We start from the raw sequence: 17,231 nt of genomic DNA on the forward strand, positions 1-17,231 counted from the left end.
ATAAATGGGTTTTTATACATGAAACTGCCTTTATATTTTAGGAAGGGGTCCCTTACAAGGGGATCATTACATTTATTATAAATGCATGAAAAAAGAGTGAATTTGTCAGCACATGGCTCTTTAATGAAACTCATAGATTCTGTCCCTGACAGCAAGTTTAAACAGAGCAGCAATGGGGAATCATCAACTTGGCAAATGAGAACAGAATGTGAAGTATTCACCTTGCCACATGCTGGGAATTTAAAGCAATACAAAACATAAATTAATTTAAAGTGATAGAGCTTTTAAACTCAAATGTATTGCACATGTATAATGTTTAATGTGACATATGTCATGCCCTACTTTAAAATATACAAATTCTACAAGCACAGCTTGAGTAATTCACCAGAGACAGTAAAAGCTTCATGGTGCCATCTGCTGGCAAGCAGTGAATCTTTATAAAATATTACACAACAAACATCATTTTTGGGGTTTATTTGTACTTGTACAAATGTTTATTTTTTTTAAATTGAATGTTCATTTAAATTTTCAAATATTTTAATTAATTACATCTTTAAAAAAAATCAAGAGCTTCAAAATTTTAAGAAAGAAAATCAATGAAAAAACACTTAAAATTCTGTGTTCTTGTGATATTTCACATCTGTTTCTGGCTAATGCTTGATGACCATGTTTCCTTCTGAGTCTTGGGTGAAAAGCATTTCTGGCTCTAGATCTGATTCCTCCTCTTTTTCTAAAGAAGCAGCAGATGGACTATTCCTGTAATCTTTGCCCACAGATAAATTGCTCTGGTCTCTCAGTGGGCTCCTTAAGTGCTGGTCACGATGAGCAATCACACAGAAGCCCTCTGAGTCCTGAGTAAACAGTTTAGCAAAGGTTTCTCCAACCGTCTCTGTGTTTGCAAGTTCCTTACCTGATTTTTCTGGAGAAAAAGTGTATTTCTCCTTTAACCTGCACTTAGCTGGACTGGAAATTAGATGGTGTTTAAAAGGCGATTTTGGAACATTTTTAACAGGTGACGCAAGCCAACTATTCTCTTTCCCCATTCGTTTCATGGGCGATGCCTTATTTTTGTGCCAAGACTGCTCCTGATTTTTATTGGTATTCACAGAAGCACTCAATCTTTTGTGGTTTTCATTGACAGGCCTAGAAGTTAAGATAGACCCCTTAACTGAGGCCTTATGATCTCTTAAATCGTGCTTGTCTGTGCGTTTAGGACTTGGAGACTTAAGGAAATGCTTATGTGCATCTTCAGAAGGCTTCCAGACCATCAGATCATAGTGCTCCGGGGACTCCACATGAAAGAAAGTCTCACTTTCAGGAACTGTCTGATTTGGATATTCATTTGAAGCTTCTTTATTCCAATATTCTTGTGTCTCTAACACATTTTCTGTATAATGGACAACATGTCTCCTTTTTTCAGGCGGTTCTTCTTCCTCTGGCTCAGTTCCGCATATTAAATAGAGAAAGGACTGTTCTTTTTTGTTCTTGGCTGACAATCTTTCAAAATCTTCATCACGGTACACCTCAGATATTTGACTGGTTGACTCTGTAGATGGCTCCAAAGTCACATCATGTTTCCGTTTGGCCCTGGTGCGTGCCTCTGTGTGCATAGAACTGGACAATCCAGAATAAGCCGCACTTGGGTTAGGGTCTGGGCAAACAAATGCAAGTCAGAAAAGGACAAAAGGTAATTATTGTTAGTTATTATTTAGCTTTAACAGCTTATCACATTAAAGGTATATATATTTTAAAATATCACGTAATCTGAAACAGTTACAGTATGAAACAACTCTGTAATGTCTTACCTCTGGATTTGGGTGAAAAGAAGGTTGATATAGTGCTTTGTCTAGTGACAGGCATGTTGAGTTTGGTCTGAGTGAAGCTGAGTGCGACTGCCACACTGTATCCCCCTGATCTCGCAAGTGGGTTCAGTAATTTGGAAACTGGACGGGTCAGCTGTTTCTGAAAAAATTTAAAAAGCTATCTGAGATCCCTTCATCTTTCATTTAGTGTTATTTTTTTCTTACGAAGACAAAAGAAAAAAATATTTTAAATTCACTTCAAAGGTTAGATTTGGTCTAATATATTTAATTAGAATTCAGTTGTTGTTACCTGTTGTTTCTTTTCTTTTAACTCTTTTGTGTCGAGCCATATTCCACACTCTTCTTCTTTAGCTGATGCTGCAGGTTTCACTTTAGTGATCTTTGTGGATTTCATTGTTTACAAATCTCACACACACGAATAACCAGCCTCTCTTTATATACGGGACGCACACTTCCCTGAAACGCTCACAGTCTCATAACAAACAAAGCTAAAAATCGATATTACATTTACAAAGTTATACTTCAGTTATTTAGATACAGTTTCTCGAGCTCCTCTGTTAGCTGTAGCTGTCTAGTTATTCCCGCGCGCGTATTCAAAGATACTTCCGGGTTGCCAAGTATTCTTATGAATGACCGACAAATCAGTTCTGTTAGATAAATAAATAGCACTGGTTATAACAATGAAGATGATCGCCTTACGATGATGTATAAAATATTATATCAAACAGTTAGTATACTATAATGTAGTTATGCATTACATAAGTGAGTGAATAAAGTGCGATATATTAATTAGTGTAGAAATATTAAAGGGACTTGGCAACCCGTCACCATGAAGAGTGTGCATAAATGTTACAGTTTTCTTCGAATGTTAAATTGATTAAATAATGATTCATATTATTTTAGATTAAATAGTATATTCTTTGCGTAAACAAGTTTTGTAATGCAGAATATGATAGCGGCGAAAACAGGAAGTTACGAAATCATCCGGCGACGTCACGTCAGCTTGCTACAGTGGGTGACGTCAATATAAGGGTGAGTGAATTCTCTTTTTCCTGGTGTGTTTTTACTAAAAACGCCTTTAGTGTTTAAATAATATGTCATCTCATAACCATATTAACGTTATGGATGTATATAAGGTGTGAATTAACGAGAGACATCAACGTCTCTTGTACTCTCACAGCGGATTTAAAGCAATATCTTAGCTAGCTAGCTATGCTAACATCGCTGTGTATTGTCAGGAAATAAACAAAACAAAATTAGCGGATGTATTATATACTCCGGTTAGGATTCACAATACCTAATCAGTCAGTTCGTTAAATGTGTAAAATCTAATGAGTAACACATATTGTCTTCAATTGTATTTCCTTGTCTACAATTTGTCTGTAAACAACATGCTGAAATCAGATCAGTCGGTTTTGATATGCAAACACTGTGTATATCATTTATTCCACTGAGAATAGCGCTGACTCGTGACTAAACCAAACATAATGATCAGATTCTCGCTTCAATTGTTTTGTAGTTCATCATGTTTCATGGGATACCTTCCTCTGGAGTGATGGGAGGAGGTGAGAGAGAGAACCTGCTTAATCATGAGCCTCTAAAACAATCAAAGCATCTCGTTCTTATTTTACTCCTGCACATATTTTCAATAGTCTCATGTCTGATTTTATATGTTTTGCCTTTCTGCTTTAACTTAACCAGCACCTGCCAACAAGCCAGAACTGTATGAGGTAATAATGTTATATTGTGCACATAATTTGTAATAATGGACTCATCTGTCATTATTCGTTTGTGTTTAAATTATGTTTTATGTCTGTTACAGGAAGTGAAATTGTACAAAAATGCCAGAGAAAGGGAAAAGTAAGTTAACCATCATGTCGTTCAGCCATGGCTGTTTTGAGTTTCCTAATTTATTTATCTTATTGATTGATGTTACAGTAAAGATGATGCAGAATGGTGATTATGTGATTGGGTTGCAATTAATGTCCTTTTATTTTGTTTTGAAAGGTATGACAACATGGCAGAGTTGTTTGCTGTGGTCAAAACACTTCAGGCCCTGGAAAAAGCCTACATTAAGGACTGTGTGACTCCAAACGAGTTAGTTACTTCATTTGTTTGTGCAAAATATTATGAATTAAGGTGTGGTCACAGTTACAGTTTCTGAGTAAAATCCATTCATTTTAAGTTCACATGATTGGAGATTTTATGTGATGTGAAATATTTCTGCACAGAGTTTTCCCAACATTGGTCAAATTTCCAGTGTTGATCAGCCAGAAGCTGCTTTGTTTTTAAAGTGACTTCTGTGTGAGCTATGCTTCATACATCACTGATATATAACAATAGACAATGGACCTTTTTTGCCCATAAACTGTTGCCAATGTGACCACACCCTTATTTACATCTATTCATATAATAAATATTTGCTTTGTTTTTGCAGATACACAGGAGCTTGCTCAAGATTGCTTGTCCAGTACAAGGCTGCTTTCAAACAAGTCCAGGGATCAGATGTGGGCTCCATTGATGACTTTTGTCGGAAATACAGGGTATAGCTTATTTTGCTTTCATGTAACTCTAAATTATTCTATTTAATGTTCTTTTGTATCTTTGGTTAATAATTTATTAGTCCAGTGCATTGTATGCAGTTCACGTTTTAAATATTTTTTCCCCTGTGTGTTTCTGACAGCTGGACTGTCCACTGGCTATGGAAAGGATCAAAGAGGATCGACCAATCACCATTAAGGATGACAAGGGCAACCTGAATCGCTGCATTGCAGACATAGTTTCTGTATGTATCTTGAATACTTTGTATAGTGATTTTATGCAGCCTAGAATTAATAGCTTCTTGAGTTAATGCCAGAACGCCCCAGTGTTTATTGACTGAGCACAGAGGATACCTTCTTGTTCCAACCGTTCCATTAAGTAAATTTATTTCATCAGACTAGAAGAAATAATGCCATATGCAATTTTTCACAGGGCTCGATAGTAGAGTGTGTGGTGCATTGAGCAATCATAATAACTGGAAAAATCTGTTCCTTTACCATTTTTAATCTTTGTTTTCTTTCATGCAGCTCTTTATCACAGTGATGGACAAACTTCGACTTGAGATTCGTGCCATGGATGAGGTACTCATTGCACAGAATACTACAGTGTTATTTAGAGACGGTTTAAGTCCTCTTGATTTGAATTACTGATTAACCGTGAATATTGTTTTATAGATCCAGCCTGACCTGAGAGAGCTCATGGAGACCATGAATAGAATGAGCAACATGCCTCCAGATTCAGAGGCCAAAGACAAAGTCAGCCTCTGGTATGCCAAGTTTTACTGTAAAAAAAAAAAAAAAAACAGTCACAGTAAAGACATTTATAATATTGGAAAATATTACTATTTCAAATAAATGCTGTTTTTTTTTTTTATTTCTATTCATCGAAAAGTCCTAGAAAAAATATCAAAGTGTTCAAAAAAAATTAAGCAGCGCAAATGTTTAACATTAATAATAAGAAGAAATGTTTGTTAAGCACCAAATCGGCATATTAGAATGATTCCTGAAGAATTATGTGACACCGAAAACTGGAGTAATTTTTGTAAATCACATTTAGAATGCATTAAATAAAATAGCTCATCTGCCAAAATCTAAAATCAAACCTAAATTAAACTGCCTGCCCTGAAAAACAAATTCAGTTTCCCTGCACTTTAAAAGCAATGCTCATTGTGTTGTTCTTCCTCACAGGTTAACCACACTAAGCAGCATGTCTGCATCTGATGAGCTGGATGACTCCCAGGTTCGCCAGATGCTGTTTGACCTGGAGTCTGCCTACAACGCCTTTAATCGTTTCTTACACTCTTCTTAAATGTTCCTTCCCTCTCTGAGCTCTCACAACTCTTTGAACTCTTTTCCACCAGCTTTTTTTTTTTAAATCAAACCTTTGTTTCATTTTCCATATTTTTCCCATGTCTCTTGTAGGAATGTAGGAACTTTAAAGCCAATTAGAGTACTGCTTACTAAGCCTTATGTTGTTCAGTAATACAATCAGGATTATATTATTCACAGATTTGAAAATTAAGAGTAGTATTTGTTTTTGTTTTTTTTAATGTAAAGAGATTTTTCTATCACATGGTAGTCTGAAAGTGTTCTCTAGAATGGCAATAGCGAATACAATAGCCAACTGAGATGCAATGAGGGCGTTATAGGGAGGAGTATATTATAGGCAAACGATGCTTGCCTCTATAAATACATGTTGGATGAACATATGAATTGATAGTTTATGCATCTCATAATATCTTCTAGAACAAGGTCTTATACTGAATTATCAGTACTGCATTTTATTTTAAATGGATGTTTTCCCTAGCTACACACTTTCCTTATTTTTTTAAATAGATGTTTTCCCAGTACTTAAATGAGACGATGTTATATGCGCTCATTCATTTACAGTACTTTAACATTTGTTGGTTGATAACTTGACTTTTATAAAAGCTTAAGAACTTACTCTTTCCTTGGCATGGTGTTGGTCTAGCTCACTTTATGTAATAAGGCATATTTATTAAATGACCTATGTAAATAAAATAGTTTTGAAATAAACCACATAATACTTTGAAAAATATTTTGCCCATCTTTGTGTGATTATATGTACAAATAATTATATTAAACCCTTTAATTTGGTTGAATGCCTCAATATAATGTCTACCATCCAACAGCACACAGTAACGCATAATCCATTTCTGCACCATGTTAACAAAGAGTATAGAAGACTGAGACGAGACGGCTACTGACAAGAGGCGAAACTCTGATGCTTTTTGGGTAACAGCCGCTAGGTGGCGCTTCGGTAGCGCGGCCGCCATGTTGGAGTGAAAATTCCAACTGGAAAACAGCACAGATCGACAGAAATAGACCAAATAACAACGAAAGAGAAGTCAAAGTGGAATAAAAGAACGCAATGTTGGGCAATCCACAGCAAAGATTATCAGTGTCAGTAAAAATCTTGCCTTTCGTCGTTTTCTCAAAGACCCTGACAGGTGATTATTCACAGAAGTGTAAAAATATTGTGTGTTTTGAAGTGGGACGTGGCGCTATTTTATGCACCTGCTAACTTTAACTTTTTAGTTTTTAGTCTAGTAGTACACTTAAATCATTTTAGGAACTGCAGGTCCTAGCCATAGAAACCATAATAATGATTTATATGGATGTGACACTAAGTTAGAATGAGCTTATGCAATTTTACGCATTTACGATTACTATATTATTATTTACTATTACTCCACTAGGTCTGAAATATATATTGTACGTTTTAATCCCCTGGAACACACTACAAACATCATGATCTCTAGATAGAACATGATGCATTGCTGTATCTCTGTCATAAATAAATAAATGTTTTTTTTTTTAATTTGGAGAAAGCGTCTATACGTGTGTCTGTGTTTTCATAAAAAAAAAAAGTTTTTTGTTTACAGTCTTCCTTTAACGGACATTAATATAAGACAATACTGCAAAAAGAGTTTACAGTCAAACTTTTATATTCCTGTTATTGTCCAACATTACTATTTAATAATAATAAATAAGCTTTCCATGGATGTGTTCCAAGATACTACTATTTGAAAATCTGGAATCTGAGCGGGCAAAAAAAAAAATCAAAATATTGAGAAAATCGCCTGTAAAGTTGTCTAAATGAAGTTTTTAGCAATGCATATTACCAATCAAAAATTAAGTTTTGATATATTTACAGTAGGAAATGTACAAAATATGGTAATGGAACATGATCTTTAATGTCCTAATGATTTTTGGCATAAAAGAAAAATCCATAATTTTGACCCATACAATGTATTTTTGGCTATTGCTACAAATATACCCCAGTGTCTTAAGACTGGTTTTGTGGTCCAAGGTCACATATGAGATTTTATTTTGTAATGCAACATCAGACTTACCTGATTTTGGGTGAGTGACAACCTGAGAAGGTCTACTATGCACGCGAAAGACCAGCGGAAGATCGCTGTAATGCACAGTATATGCGCGCACAGAAAAACAGCGCGGTGCTGGCTTGACTGTAGTTTGTAGGGCTGGGCGGTATATCGAGTTTTTACGATATATCGATATATTCTTTATAAGCGATACGATATAAGGCAATACCGTTTATATCGATATAACATTACAGTTTGAAATGAGCGCATCTGAAAAATATAGCAGAGGACACAGACTGAGCTGCTGCGGATAAAGTGCATAATACAATTGGTTCTAAACATGTGACAAACTTTATATGAAAGGCTTTAAAAAAAACTCGTAAGATCTAGAAGCCTATAGCAATGTAATAGTAATGCAATGTAATCATAAATTCTGACTAAAATATAAATTTTGCTGAAATACTTGTAGTTAATAAACAATAAATTTGACATATGTATAATTTTAAACCTACAAGTAGCCTAAGTGTAGGCTGTATGATAGCACTGTAAAGTGACCAAATGGGTGTAATGGAGTAATCAAAACAACCTTTTTACTCAATTAGTCTGTGCTTTTTTATTATTTTCATTTTTAGTTTGGTAAATTTTACTTCTGCTTTAAAAGCATTATTTTTGTTTTTAGATTGCAATGTTACAATGTTAGAATGTAATGTGATTTTAACCCTTTTTTAACATAATATATGCCTATGGTTACATTACGTTACATGATTACAAAAGCATAAAAAATACCTAGCTATATACCATATACCGCAAATCAGCCAAAAAATACCGAGATATGAAGTTTTGCTCATATCGCCCAGCCCTAAATTGTAGGTTGGTCATTCGCGGTGTTGACCAAGCGAAAGCCGCTTGTATGTATGTAATTGACAATACACAATTTTACCCTTACTGCCTTTTCGCCAAAATTTGGCTAATGTTACCGCACTTTTAGCAAACATGCGGCTCCTTTAAGAGATTGCGTCCTCTGTATCGTATCCATGGCGACAAACAATTACAAACCCAAGCGATGCGTAACTTTGTACCAGGCCATCGATTCTCTATGAGCAACAACAGATATCAATGGTGAAATCCAAACGACACAAACAGTTTCTTTCAGCAGGCCGGGATTAGAATTTATATAACTCCGTTTAATTGTTTGGACGGTCAATAGTGATTAAGATCAACGCGTGATAAATTCGTGTTTAGATTTATTATTCGGCATACATATCGCTTAGGAGAAGTTCACTCCTAGTTAGTGGAGTGAATTCATAAGATCTTGTTTGTAGTTTTAGTTTATTAAATCTGTTTTGTTGCAATCCTGCATTCCTCAAGCAGCCAGGATTTTATTCCTGCCATGATCAAAACACATTCAGATTCATTTTAAGTGGTAAAACAGGAAATAGACGGAATGAACATCACAGAGGTGGAAGAACACATTACCTTGAAGTATGAAATCAAGAGAAGACTTGGGAAAGGGGTAAGCTGTTCATTTACTATCATTATGTGTTTTAAAAGTGCAAAGATAAACCTTATAAAATCATAGTATTATAGTTATATAATAACAAGACAGGGTAATGTATTTGCTGCTATGTTGATTGTGGTCGTGCGTTAGACCATCAGCCTCATTTGGACTATCCTAAATAAAATTTTAAGGGTACTAACCTTGTGATTTATGCAGTTTAACTGGGTGCAATGAAGGTCTGCTCTTTCTGTTTAATCCTTCAAATGTAAATGAAACAAAAAGTCACTTTTGAGTAAAAATATAATTTATAAAATGGAAAATCTAACATAAAATATGTATGTGCAAAGAAAAGCCACCCTTTGAATTAATAATGGCAGTAAACATCATAGGGAAACTTCTAATAATGGCAGTCAGTAATCAACGGTTCTGTGGACTGGATGATCTCTCCTCTGTCACTCCAGTAAATAAATGGAAACTGCAGAGAGCACAAATGACTTAAATGAGGGTTTCATGGCAACCCTTCCCTGACAACTCGCCATTAAGTCATACACTGTACGTTTTCCTTCAATCAACTATAATTTTATTACGGTGTACTTTCTAATCCGTTTCACAGGCATATGGAATTGTTTGGAAGGCTGTGGACAGAAAAACAGGAGAGACTGTTGCTGTGAAGAAAATCTTTGATGCCTTTAGGAATCGAACGGATGCTCAGGTTAGACAAAAGTTAAATAGCAACAATATATACTAAATGATACTATACTATACTATATTATTATAGTACTCTTCTACAGTATATATGAACAGGTAAACCAGTTATTCAGATTCAGATCAGTTATTCATTATTTTTTTTAAACTGTATCAAATGCATACTTATCTGCTTTTCTGCATTTTCCCATAGAGAACCTTCAGAGAAATTATGTTCCTCCAGGTAAGAATATTGCTCTTTGACCAAACCTTGGTATCCAACCTCGGAATATTTATGTTTCTGACCATATTTACATTACTGCTCATAAATTTGTTGTTGGTAAGATTTTAAAATGTTTTGAAATAATTTTTTTATGCTCACCAAGCTGAATTTATTTGATCACAGATGCAATAAAACAGTAATATTGTTAAATATTAGGCTATTACAATTTAAAATAATTGTTTTCTCTTTTAATATATATTAAAATGTAATTTATTCCCATGTCCTTCAGAAATTATTCTAATATGCTAATTTGGTGCTCAATAAAATATATTATTCTCTGTGTTAAAAGCAGTTGTTATGCTCATATTTTGTTCTGCTAATATTCCGCTTATAAGAAATAGAAATCTTTTGTAACATTATAAATTCCTTTACTGTCACTTTTGGTAAATTTAATGTGTCCTTTTTGAATAAAAGTATTAATTTCTTTTGAGAAAGTAATCTACTGACCGCACACAATTGATTACATTAAAAACTTAATTCTGTGTTTGTTAAGGTATCAAACTTCCTTCTTTTTTTCCTTTTGCAGGAGTTTGGGGATCATCCTAACATAATTAAATTACTGAATGTCATCAGAGCCCAAAACGACAAAGACATTTACCTTGTGTTTGAATTCATGGGTAAGAGACCATTTGTGTGATCTTTCCTGGAGCCTTTTGCACTTATTAGTCAGTAATCTTCACACCATTATATTCCAATTAAGTGTAATCTATGGCAATATTTATAATTTCAAGTTACTGTTATTGACATGATGTGATTTTGTTCACAATGTCTATACTTTATTCACACCGACTTTTCATTTCAGACACAGATCTACATGCAGTAATAAAGAAAGGAAGTCTATTAAAAGACATTCATAAGCGTTATGTTATGTACCAGCTTCTTAAAGCAACAAAATACCTTCATTCAGGCAATGTCATTCATAGGGACCAAAAGGTATGACACACCTTTTAACATCACTTCATGCTTACAGAATTAATTTAAACCATTTCTGGTTTAAGTAATTCCTTTATTTTTATTTCCTAAAGCCATCCAACATCTTACTAGACTCAGACTGCTTTGTGAAGCTGTGTGACTTTGGCTTGGCAAGATCCCTGTACCAGATCCAAGAGGATGCTGTGAATCCTGCCTTGACAGAGTATGTGGCAACACGATGGTACAGAGCCCCTGAAATTCTCTTGGGATCCAGTAGGTGCGTGGCCCCCAAAATAGCTTGTTTTAAACATTTTATAATGTGTTAATCATAATATATAGAATATTATGATAATGGATCCTGTATTTCCTGCAGGTACACAAAAGGTGTGGACATGTGGAGCATAGGTTGCATTCTGGGAGAGATGCTCCTGGGCAAGCCTCTCTTCCCCGGGACATCTACCATTAATCAAATCGAAAAAATCATGAGCGCCATTCCACATCCTTCTACAGAGGGTGAGTTCTTGTTCTTTCAGGCAACAACTAAATAAACCAGCCACAAAGAATTATGGATTGTTTCATCAGTTAACTTTTGCTAATAGGACTGTGTATCGTTTTTTGTAGATGTGTTAGCTATCAGATCAGAGTATGGGGGTTCTATGATTCAGAGAATGCTGCTTAGGTATGTAATGGTAATATTTTACAGTTTGTCTTCATTGTTCTCTCTATGGTTGATTAGTTGATCTTGAATGATGACTCTGCTGACATAATAACCATGTTTGATATGAATGTGTGTTTAGACCGCAGGTGCCATTAGATGAAATTCTGCTGGCATCAGTGCCACCTGATGCCCTTGATTTAGTGCAGCGCCTGCTGGTTTTCAATCCAGACAAGAGACTCAGTGCAGAGGAAGCTCTGCAGCACCCTTACGTGTCCAAGTGAGTTTTGCTTTTAGTTATTTAATGTTTTTAAATAATAATGTAAGTCAACATGAAATCAAAATTTACGCTGTCTACTTTCCTAATACACAGCACTTGACGCAGTTTATTTGATCATCAGTGCACTATAGTTCACCCCAAAATGAAAATTCTGACATTAATTACTTACTCTTATGTCATTCCAAACCCATAAGACCTTCATTCATCTTCAGAGAGCTCTCTGACCGTGCATAGACAGCAACGCAACTGAAATGTTCCCAGACCCTGAAACGTAGTAAGGACATCGGTAAAACAGTCCATGTGACATCAGTGGTTCAACCGCAATTTTACAAAGCTTTGATCATTTTTGTGCACACAGAAAACAAAAACAATGACTTTATTCAACAATCCTTCTCCTCCAAATCACGTATTCCACCATTATTAAGAGTGATTGTCCACCTCTCTAATCATATATCAATAATTATTTGGAGGAGAAGAATTGTTGAATAAAATTGTTATTTTTGTTTTCTTTGCACACTAAAAGTATTCTCGTAGCTTCATAACATTGCGGTTGAACCACTGATGTTACATGGACTATTTTAAGCATGTCCATACTTTGTTTCTAGGTCTGGGAACATTTCAGTTGCTTTGTTGTCTATGCAGGGTCAGAAAGCTCTCGGATTTCGTTGAAAATATCTTTATCTTTGTTATCTGAAGATGACCGAAGGTCTTACGGGTTTGGTACGACATGAGGGTGAGTAATTAATGACAGAATTTTCATTTTTGGGTGAACTATCCCTTTAGTTAATGTTAACCAGAAAGTATGATATTAATGTTAAAGCTGCAGTCTGTAGGTTTTGCCTCTTTGTCGCCATCTCTGTTTGAAAACCCGTGCTTGGGGTTGTGATCCCGTGTTCCGGCACGGCTCCAGCGCGGATGAATCTAATGTTTTGAAGTGAATGTGTGGCAGTCAGTCACCGCACTGATGTGGATACTGTACTCAGGAATCACAGATTCTAGCCTACGTCTTTGAATATATGACCCAAATAAGAATTTTCACCATATATTGCCAACTGAACAAGTAACAAGTCTGCCACGTTTGTTCTGACCAACTGAGGAAAAAAGACTTACAACAAATCGCGCTACCAATGGTAATTAAATCTAACGATCGGTTAGCTCATATCACATCTAACCATGCAAATTATTACTATTGTTATATTTTATTCTCAAATTATTAATGTAAACAACATCAGCATTGCATGACAATGAGTATAGTGTGTATTAGCGTGTAGATTTCAATTTCTGTACAGTCTAATCTAATTGTCATGCCATTCGAATTTAATGTTAAGAAATCCTTTTAACCCAAAAACCAAACTATGCTCCCTTCGAACTGGTTTTCTTTAAAATACAAATCCTGTGTAATCCCAGGCTATCTGTAATCAGAAGCACATTTAAAACTGGAATATAATTTCATTTCATTCACATGTGCTTCATATAAAAAACATAATCCTTTCTGGATTACAATCCGCCATCAAAATGATACATTTAATTCTAGCTGCTGTGAGAAAAGGCTATAAACGACCCGTCACCTGCAGGATCCTCACATGCGTTAGCCTAGTAGCTGGGACAACTTCTTTATGTTTACAGACGTGACGTAATGACGCAGTGCCATGCTCGAATTTCCCGCGGAAACCTACCCGTACCACTCAAATTAGAAAACATTATTATAAGCTAACTGTTGTGAATCGGGCTAAAGTAAGCCAATAGTTTTGAACACTGTCTGGTTATGTACTTGCTCAAATATTGATTTCGGATCATTTTTAACCCAAAAAAGTTACGGACTGCAGCTTTAACTAATTAATGGCTACAGTATTGACCATTGAGGCATTATTTTATGCCAGTTTTTTATTTATTTAAAAAAAATTTTTTTTAATTCTTTATTCAAATAATGTCATTTAACATTAATAAAAGCAGTTTAAGTAAGCAACTCTTTTATAATTATTTTATTCTGTTTCTGTTTTCATTTATGCCATGGCACAGTTATAGTATATTAAAAATACATCTGCACAACTCATCTTAAAAATGCAATCATTTATTTATCTGCATTTTCTTCATCAAGGTATTCAAATCAAATTCAGATTGATAAATCATGTCCTTCTCATTTTTACTTGTAAATATCTCATTACGGAAGTCATAATGATAAATGGCTTGATCTTTTGGAATTATTGCATTGTTGTTATATGAATAAATGAATTGCTAATGAATTGTTTGAATAACATTCAAAAATATCCTCTTTCTTTCCATTTGTCATGCAAGATTTCACAACCCAGCCAGAGAGCCTAGTTTGGTCTATGATGTCATTTTGCCAGTGGACGATGACGTCCAACTCTCTGTTACTCAGTACAGAAACAAACTCTACGAGGTGAGTGGAAAGTTTCCATTCATTATTTTCTCATTTTTCACCGATTTATTTTGACCTTTGTCTCGTGCTTTGCTTTGAACAGTCATAATTTTGTGAGTGTACACAGTCATGTGATTTCTGTGTTATGGTAACAAATGCTGTGTCACAGTGACAGAAATCATTCCTTCTGAAAACCTATCACACAAACTGAGCATAAATAATCATTCACTGACGTTTAAAAGTTTGGGTTCAGTATGATTTTTATTTTTAACAAAATAAACAGTAGATAGATCATTATTTTACATTGTAATAATATTTTGTAATATTACGGTTTTACTGTATTTTTGATTAAATAAATGCAGCCTTAAAAATCATTCAAATATAAGAAAAATTGTATCGACCCCAGCTTTTGAATGGTAGGATTTTTACAGTAATAATATATTAGCAAATGCTTGAAAACAACTTTCCGATTTCTTCTGGAAAAGATGATCCTGGAAAAAAGGGCCAGTCGGCAGATGCACAGACAACCTCACTTCATAAAGAAATCAGAGGAGAAGACTGCAGAAGTGAATGGGGACAGTGGAATGGACAAAAGCAATGAAACAGGTGCTAACTCTCAAAGAGAAGGCAAGCGTGGCGTGGATGGAGATCATGACAGGAAGTCTCCTAATGACAAGAAGAGCTCTAATGGAACTGGAGCAGCTGTTGCGAAACCTCTCAGTAGGCCTGAGCAAACACACTCAGCTCCTGAGAGCACCAGCCCAGCAGTGAGCCCCAGTGCGGTCAAAACCTCATATAACCCCATCACACACATGCCTAGTGAGTTCTGTTTAACAGTGGCTGTACATTCAATTACCACACTTATGCATTCAATTATGTGCAATGTACATATGGCTTTGGTCACTGAAGGTCATGGTTTCAACTTTTATGATAGAATATACACTACCATAGAATAGACTGCAACTATACCACTTAGCATGTACACTATGTTTTGTTTTGTTTTTTGAAAGAAAGAAAATGATATTTTTATTCAGCAAGGTGCATTAAACAGATCAAAAGTGACAGTAAAAACATTTATAATGTTACAAAATATTTTTTATTTCAAATAGATGCTGTTTTTTTTTTTTTGTAACTTTCTGGTTATTTTCATTTAAAAATATAAGCAGCACAATGATATTTAACATTTAACAAAAAAATTTTTTACACCAAATCAGCATATTAGAATTATTTCTGAAGGATCATGTAACACTGAATGCTTAGAAACAGTTATTTTAAATTATAATAATATTTCACAACATTACTGTTTTACTGTATTTGTGATGAAATAAATGCAGCCTTGTTGAACATAAGAGACTTCTTTAAAAAACATTTTAAAAAATCTTGCAGACCACAAACTATGAAATGCAATAAACGGTATTATCTATTTATTTTCCAGATGGTTTAGTCAAACTGCACCACTACCCAGCTCATTCTCAGCGGATTGGGAGGGGGAATCAAGATACTGGAGGTGTACTGCCTGCAGATGGTGCTAATGGGCCTTTGGTATGTCATACTGTTTCATTTTATATAAGAGCTGTTGTCTATTCAACATCTAAAGACATTTTAAGTGGTAATATGGTGCAGTTTTTTTTTGCTAACATCTTCAATGTCCATTTAAAATGTGTCATCTGTTCATTCCTTCCAATCAGGGTATAGACCGGCGAGGTTGCTCTGCCCCTGTTGCACGCACAAACTCATTCTCTCTCACACTAGCACAGCCCCAAAATAATCCCCTGCTTCGCAAGGATGAACCCATTGTTTCCCCTGGGTTATGTGTCACCTCTGCTCGCTTGGTGAGTGGCCTTTTGTTTTTTGGGGGGCAAAAATGTTTCAGAAAATCACAGCTACTATCTGTTTAACCATTAATGTTTCCAGTTTGCATAAAATCCACGTGACCCGTGTGACTCTTGTTTACTATGACATGGGAACATTCAGTCTGCCAACACAATCTATTGGTTGAGGCTGTGTTTGTCACAAGATAGAAAGCAGTGCAATGTTGAGAATCCCCCACAGTTTTGACACGCATATCAGGATGTCTTACTGCCATCTGTTCTATTGTGTGCATTCTTCCTTTTTTATGCTTGAGTCTTTTTGTACCTTATATCACCTTCATTACTTAGTTTTTAATAAATGATATGTCTGATATGTGTTATGTTTTTCCTCATTATGTGTTAATATCCCACTGTACAGAACCAGCGGTCAAATTCGCATTCACGTGATGCCAAGCTTCCACCAAGGTTCAGCAAGAAGGTTTTCCAGAGCAATTCGAATGTTTCTGCAGCTGGCGATCCTCGCGCCAAACTAGGCAGTTATTCTCAGGCGTATGGGACTATCAGCAAAAGCGGACTGGACAATCTACGTAGGAATTGCCACTAAGGTGTAAAGTGTGAGATTAGTGGAGAAATCAAGAGGCAGTCAGACGGCCATTGGAATCTCCCAGATCAAATAGAAACAGTGGATTTCACATGACAAGATAATTACACCATCATAACATGCTCTGAAGATTATCGCCATTGTGGAAATCCCAGATTAGTGCTGCCAATAACGTTTTTTCTGATCAATTTAAATTCAGGTGTCAACTTCTTGTTTGTAAATATGTGGTGAAAACGTTTATTAAATGTGTAGAGAACATCTTTGCAATTTGTATGTGTCTATGTTCTTGGTTTAAGAAACTTTAACAATCATTAAGACTTTAGGGAAGTAGTTCTAAAGTGTTTGTATTATATATTAGTGTTATATTATTTTAATATAACTTGATTTGAACCATTTCATTTCATCTTGTGGCCC

General features: G+C 35.2%; 3 protein-coding genes across 3 annotated transcripts; 2 read left to right on the plus strand and 1 right to left on the minus strand.

Annotated features, from left to right (window-relative positions):
- Positions 1-123: 123 nt before the first annotated feature.
- LOC131525874 (uncharacterized) lies at positions 124-2,438 on the minus strand. The gene is made up of 3 exons (XM_058753859.1): positions 2,113-2,438; positions 1,806-1,962; positions 124-1,651 (listed from the first exon to the last, which is right to left on the minus strand). The coding sequence occupies exons 1-3, from the start codon at positions 2,215-2,217 to the stop codon at positions 651-653; spliced, it is 1,263 nt and encodes a 420-aa protein (XP_058609842.1). The 5' UTR covers positions 2,218-2,438; the 3' UTR covers positions 124-650.
- Positions 2,439-2,782: 344 nt separating this feature from the next.
- On the plus strand, positions 2,783-6,454 carry vps28 (VPS28 subunit of ESCRT-I). Its single transcript, XM_058753544.1, has 10 exons — positions 2,783-2,855; positions 3,343-3,388; positions 3,525-3,553; positions 3,646-3,683; positions 3,831-3,920; positions 4,261-4,366; positions 4,507-4,608; positions 4,892-4,945; positions 5,039-5,130; positions 5,552-6,454. The coding sequence occupies exons 2-10, from the start codon at positions 3,349-3,351 to the stop codon at positions 5,670-5,672; spliced, it is 672 nt and encodes a 223-aa protein (XP_058609527.1). The 5' UTR covers positions 2,783-2,855; positions 3,343-3,348; the 3' UTR covers positions 5,673-6,454.
- Positions 6,455-8,258: 1,804 nt separating this feature from the next.
- Positions 8,259-17,068, plus strand: mapk15 (mitogen-activated protein kinase 15). Its single transcript, XM_058754303.1, has 14 exons — positions 8,259-9,226; positions 9,825-9,923; positions 10,110-10,139; positions 10,705-10,795; positions 10,981-11,111; positions 11,204-11,367; positions 11,464-11,603; positions 11,712-11,769; positions 11,888-12,025; positions 14,321-14,426; positions 14,891-15,224; positions 15,841-15,947; positions 16,094-16,237; positions 16,635-17,068. Exons 1-14 carry the CDS (start codon positions 9,158-9,160, stop codon positions 16,818-16,820), a joined length of 1,797 nt encoding a protein of 598 aa, XP_058610286.1. The 5' UTR covers positions 8,259-9,157; the 3' UTR covers positions 16,821-17,068.
- Positions 17,069-17,231: the final 163 nt, after the last annotated feature.

This window comes from Onychostoma macrolepis, chromosome 19, assembly GCF_012432095.1.
Source record: "Onychostoma macrolepis isolate SWU-2019 chromosome 19, ASM1243209v1, whole genome shotgun sequence".
NCBI lineage: Eukaryota > Metazoa > Chordata > Actinopteri > Cypriniformes > Cyprinidae > Onychostoma > Onychostoma macrolepis.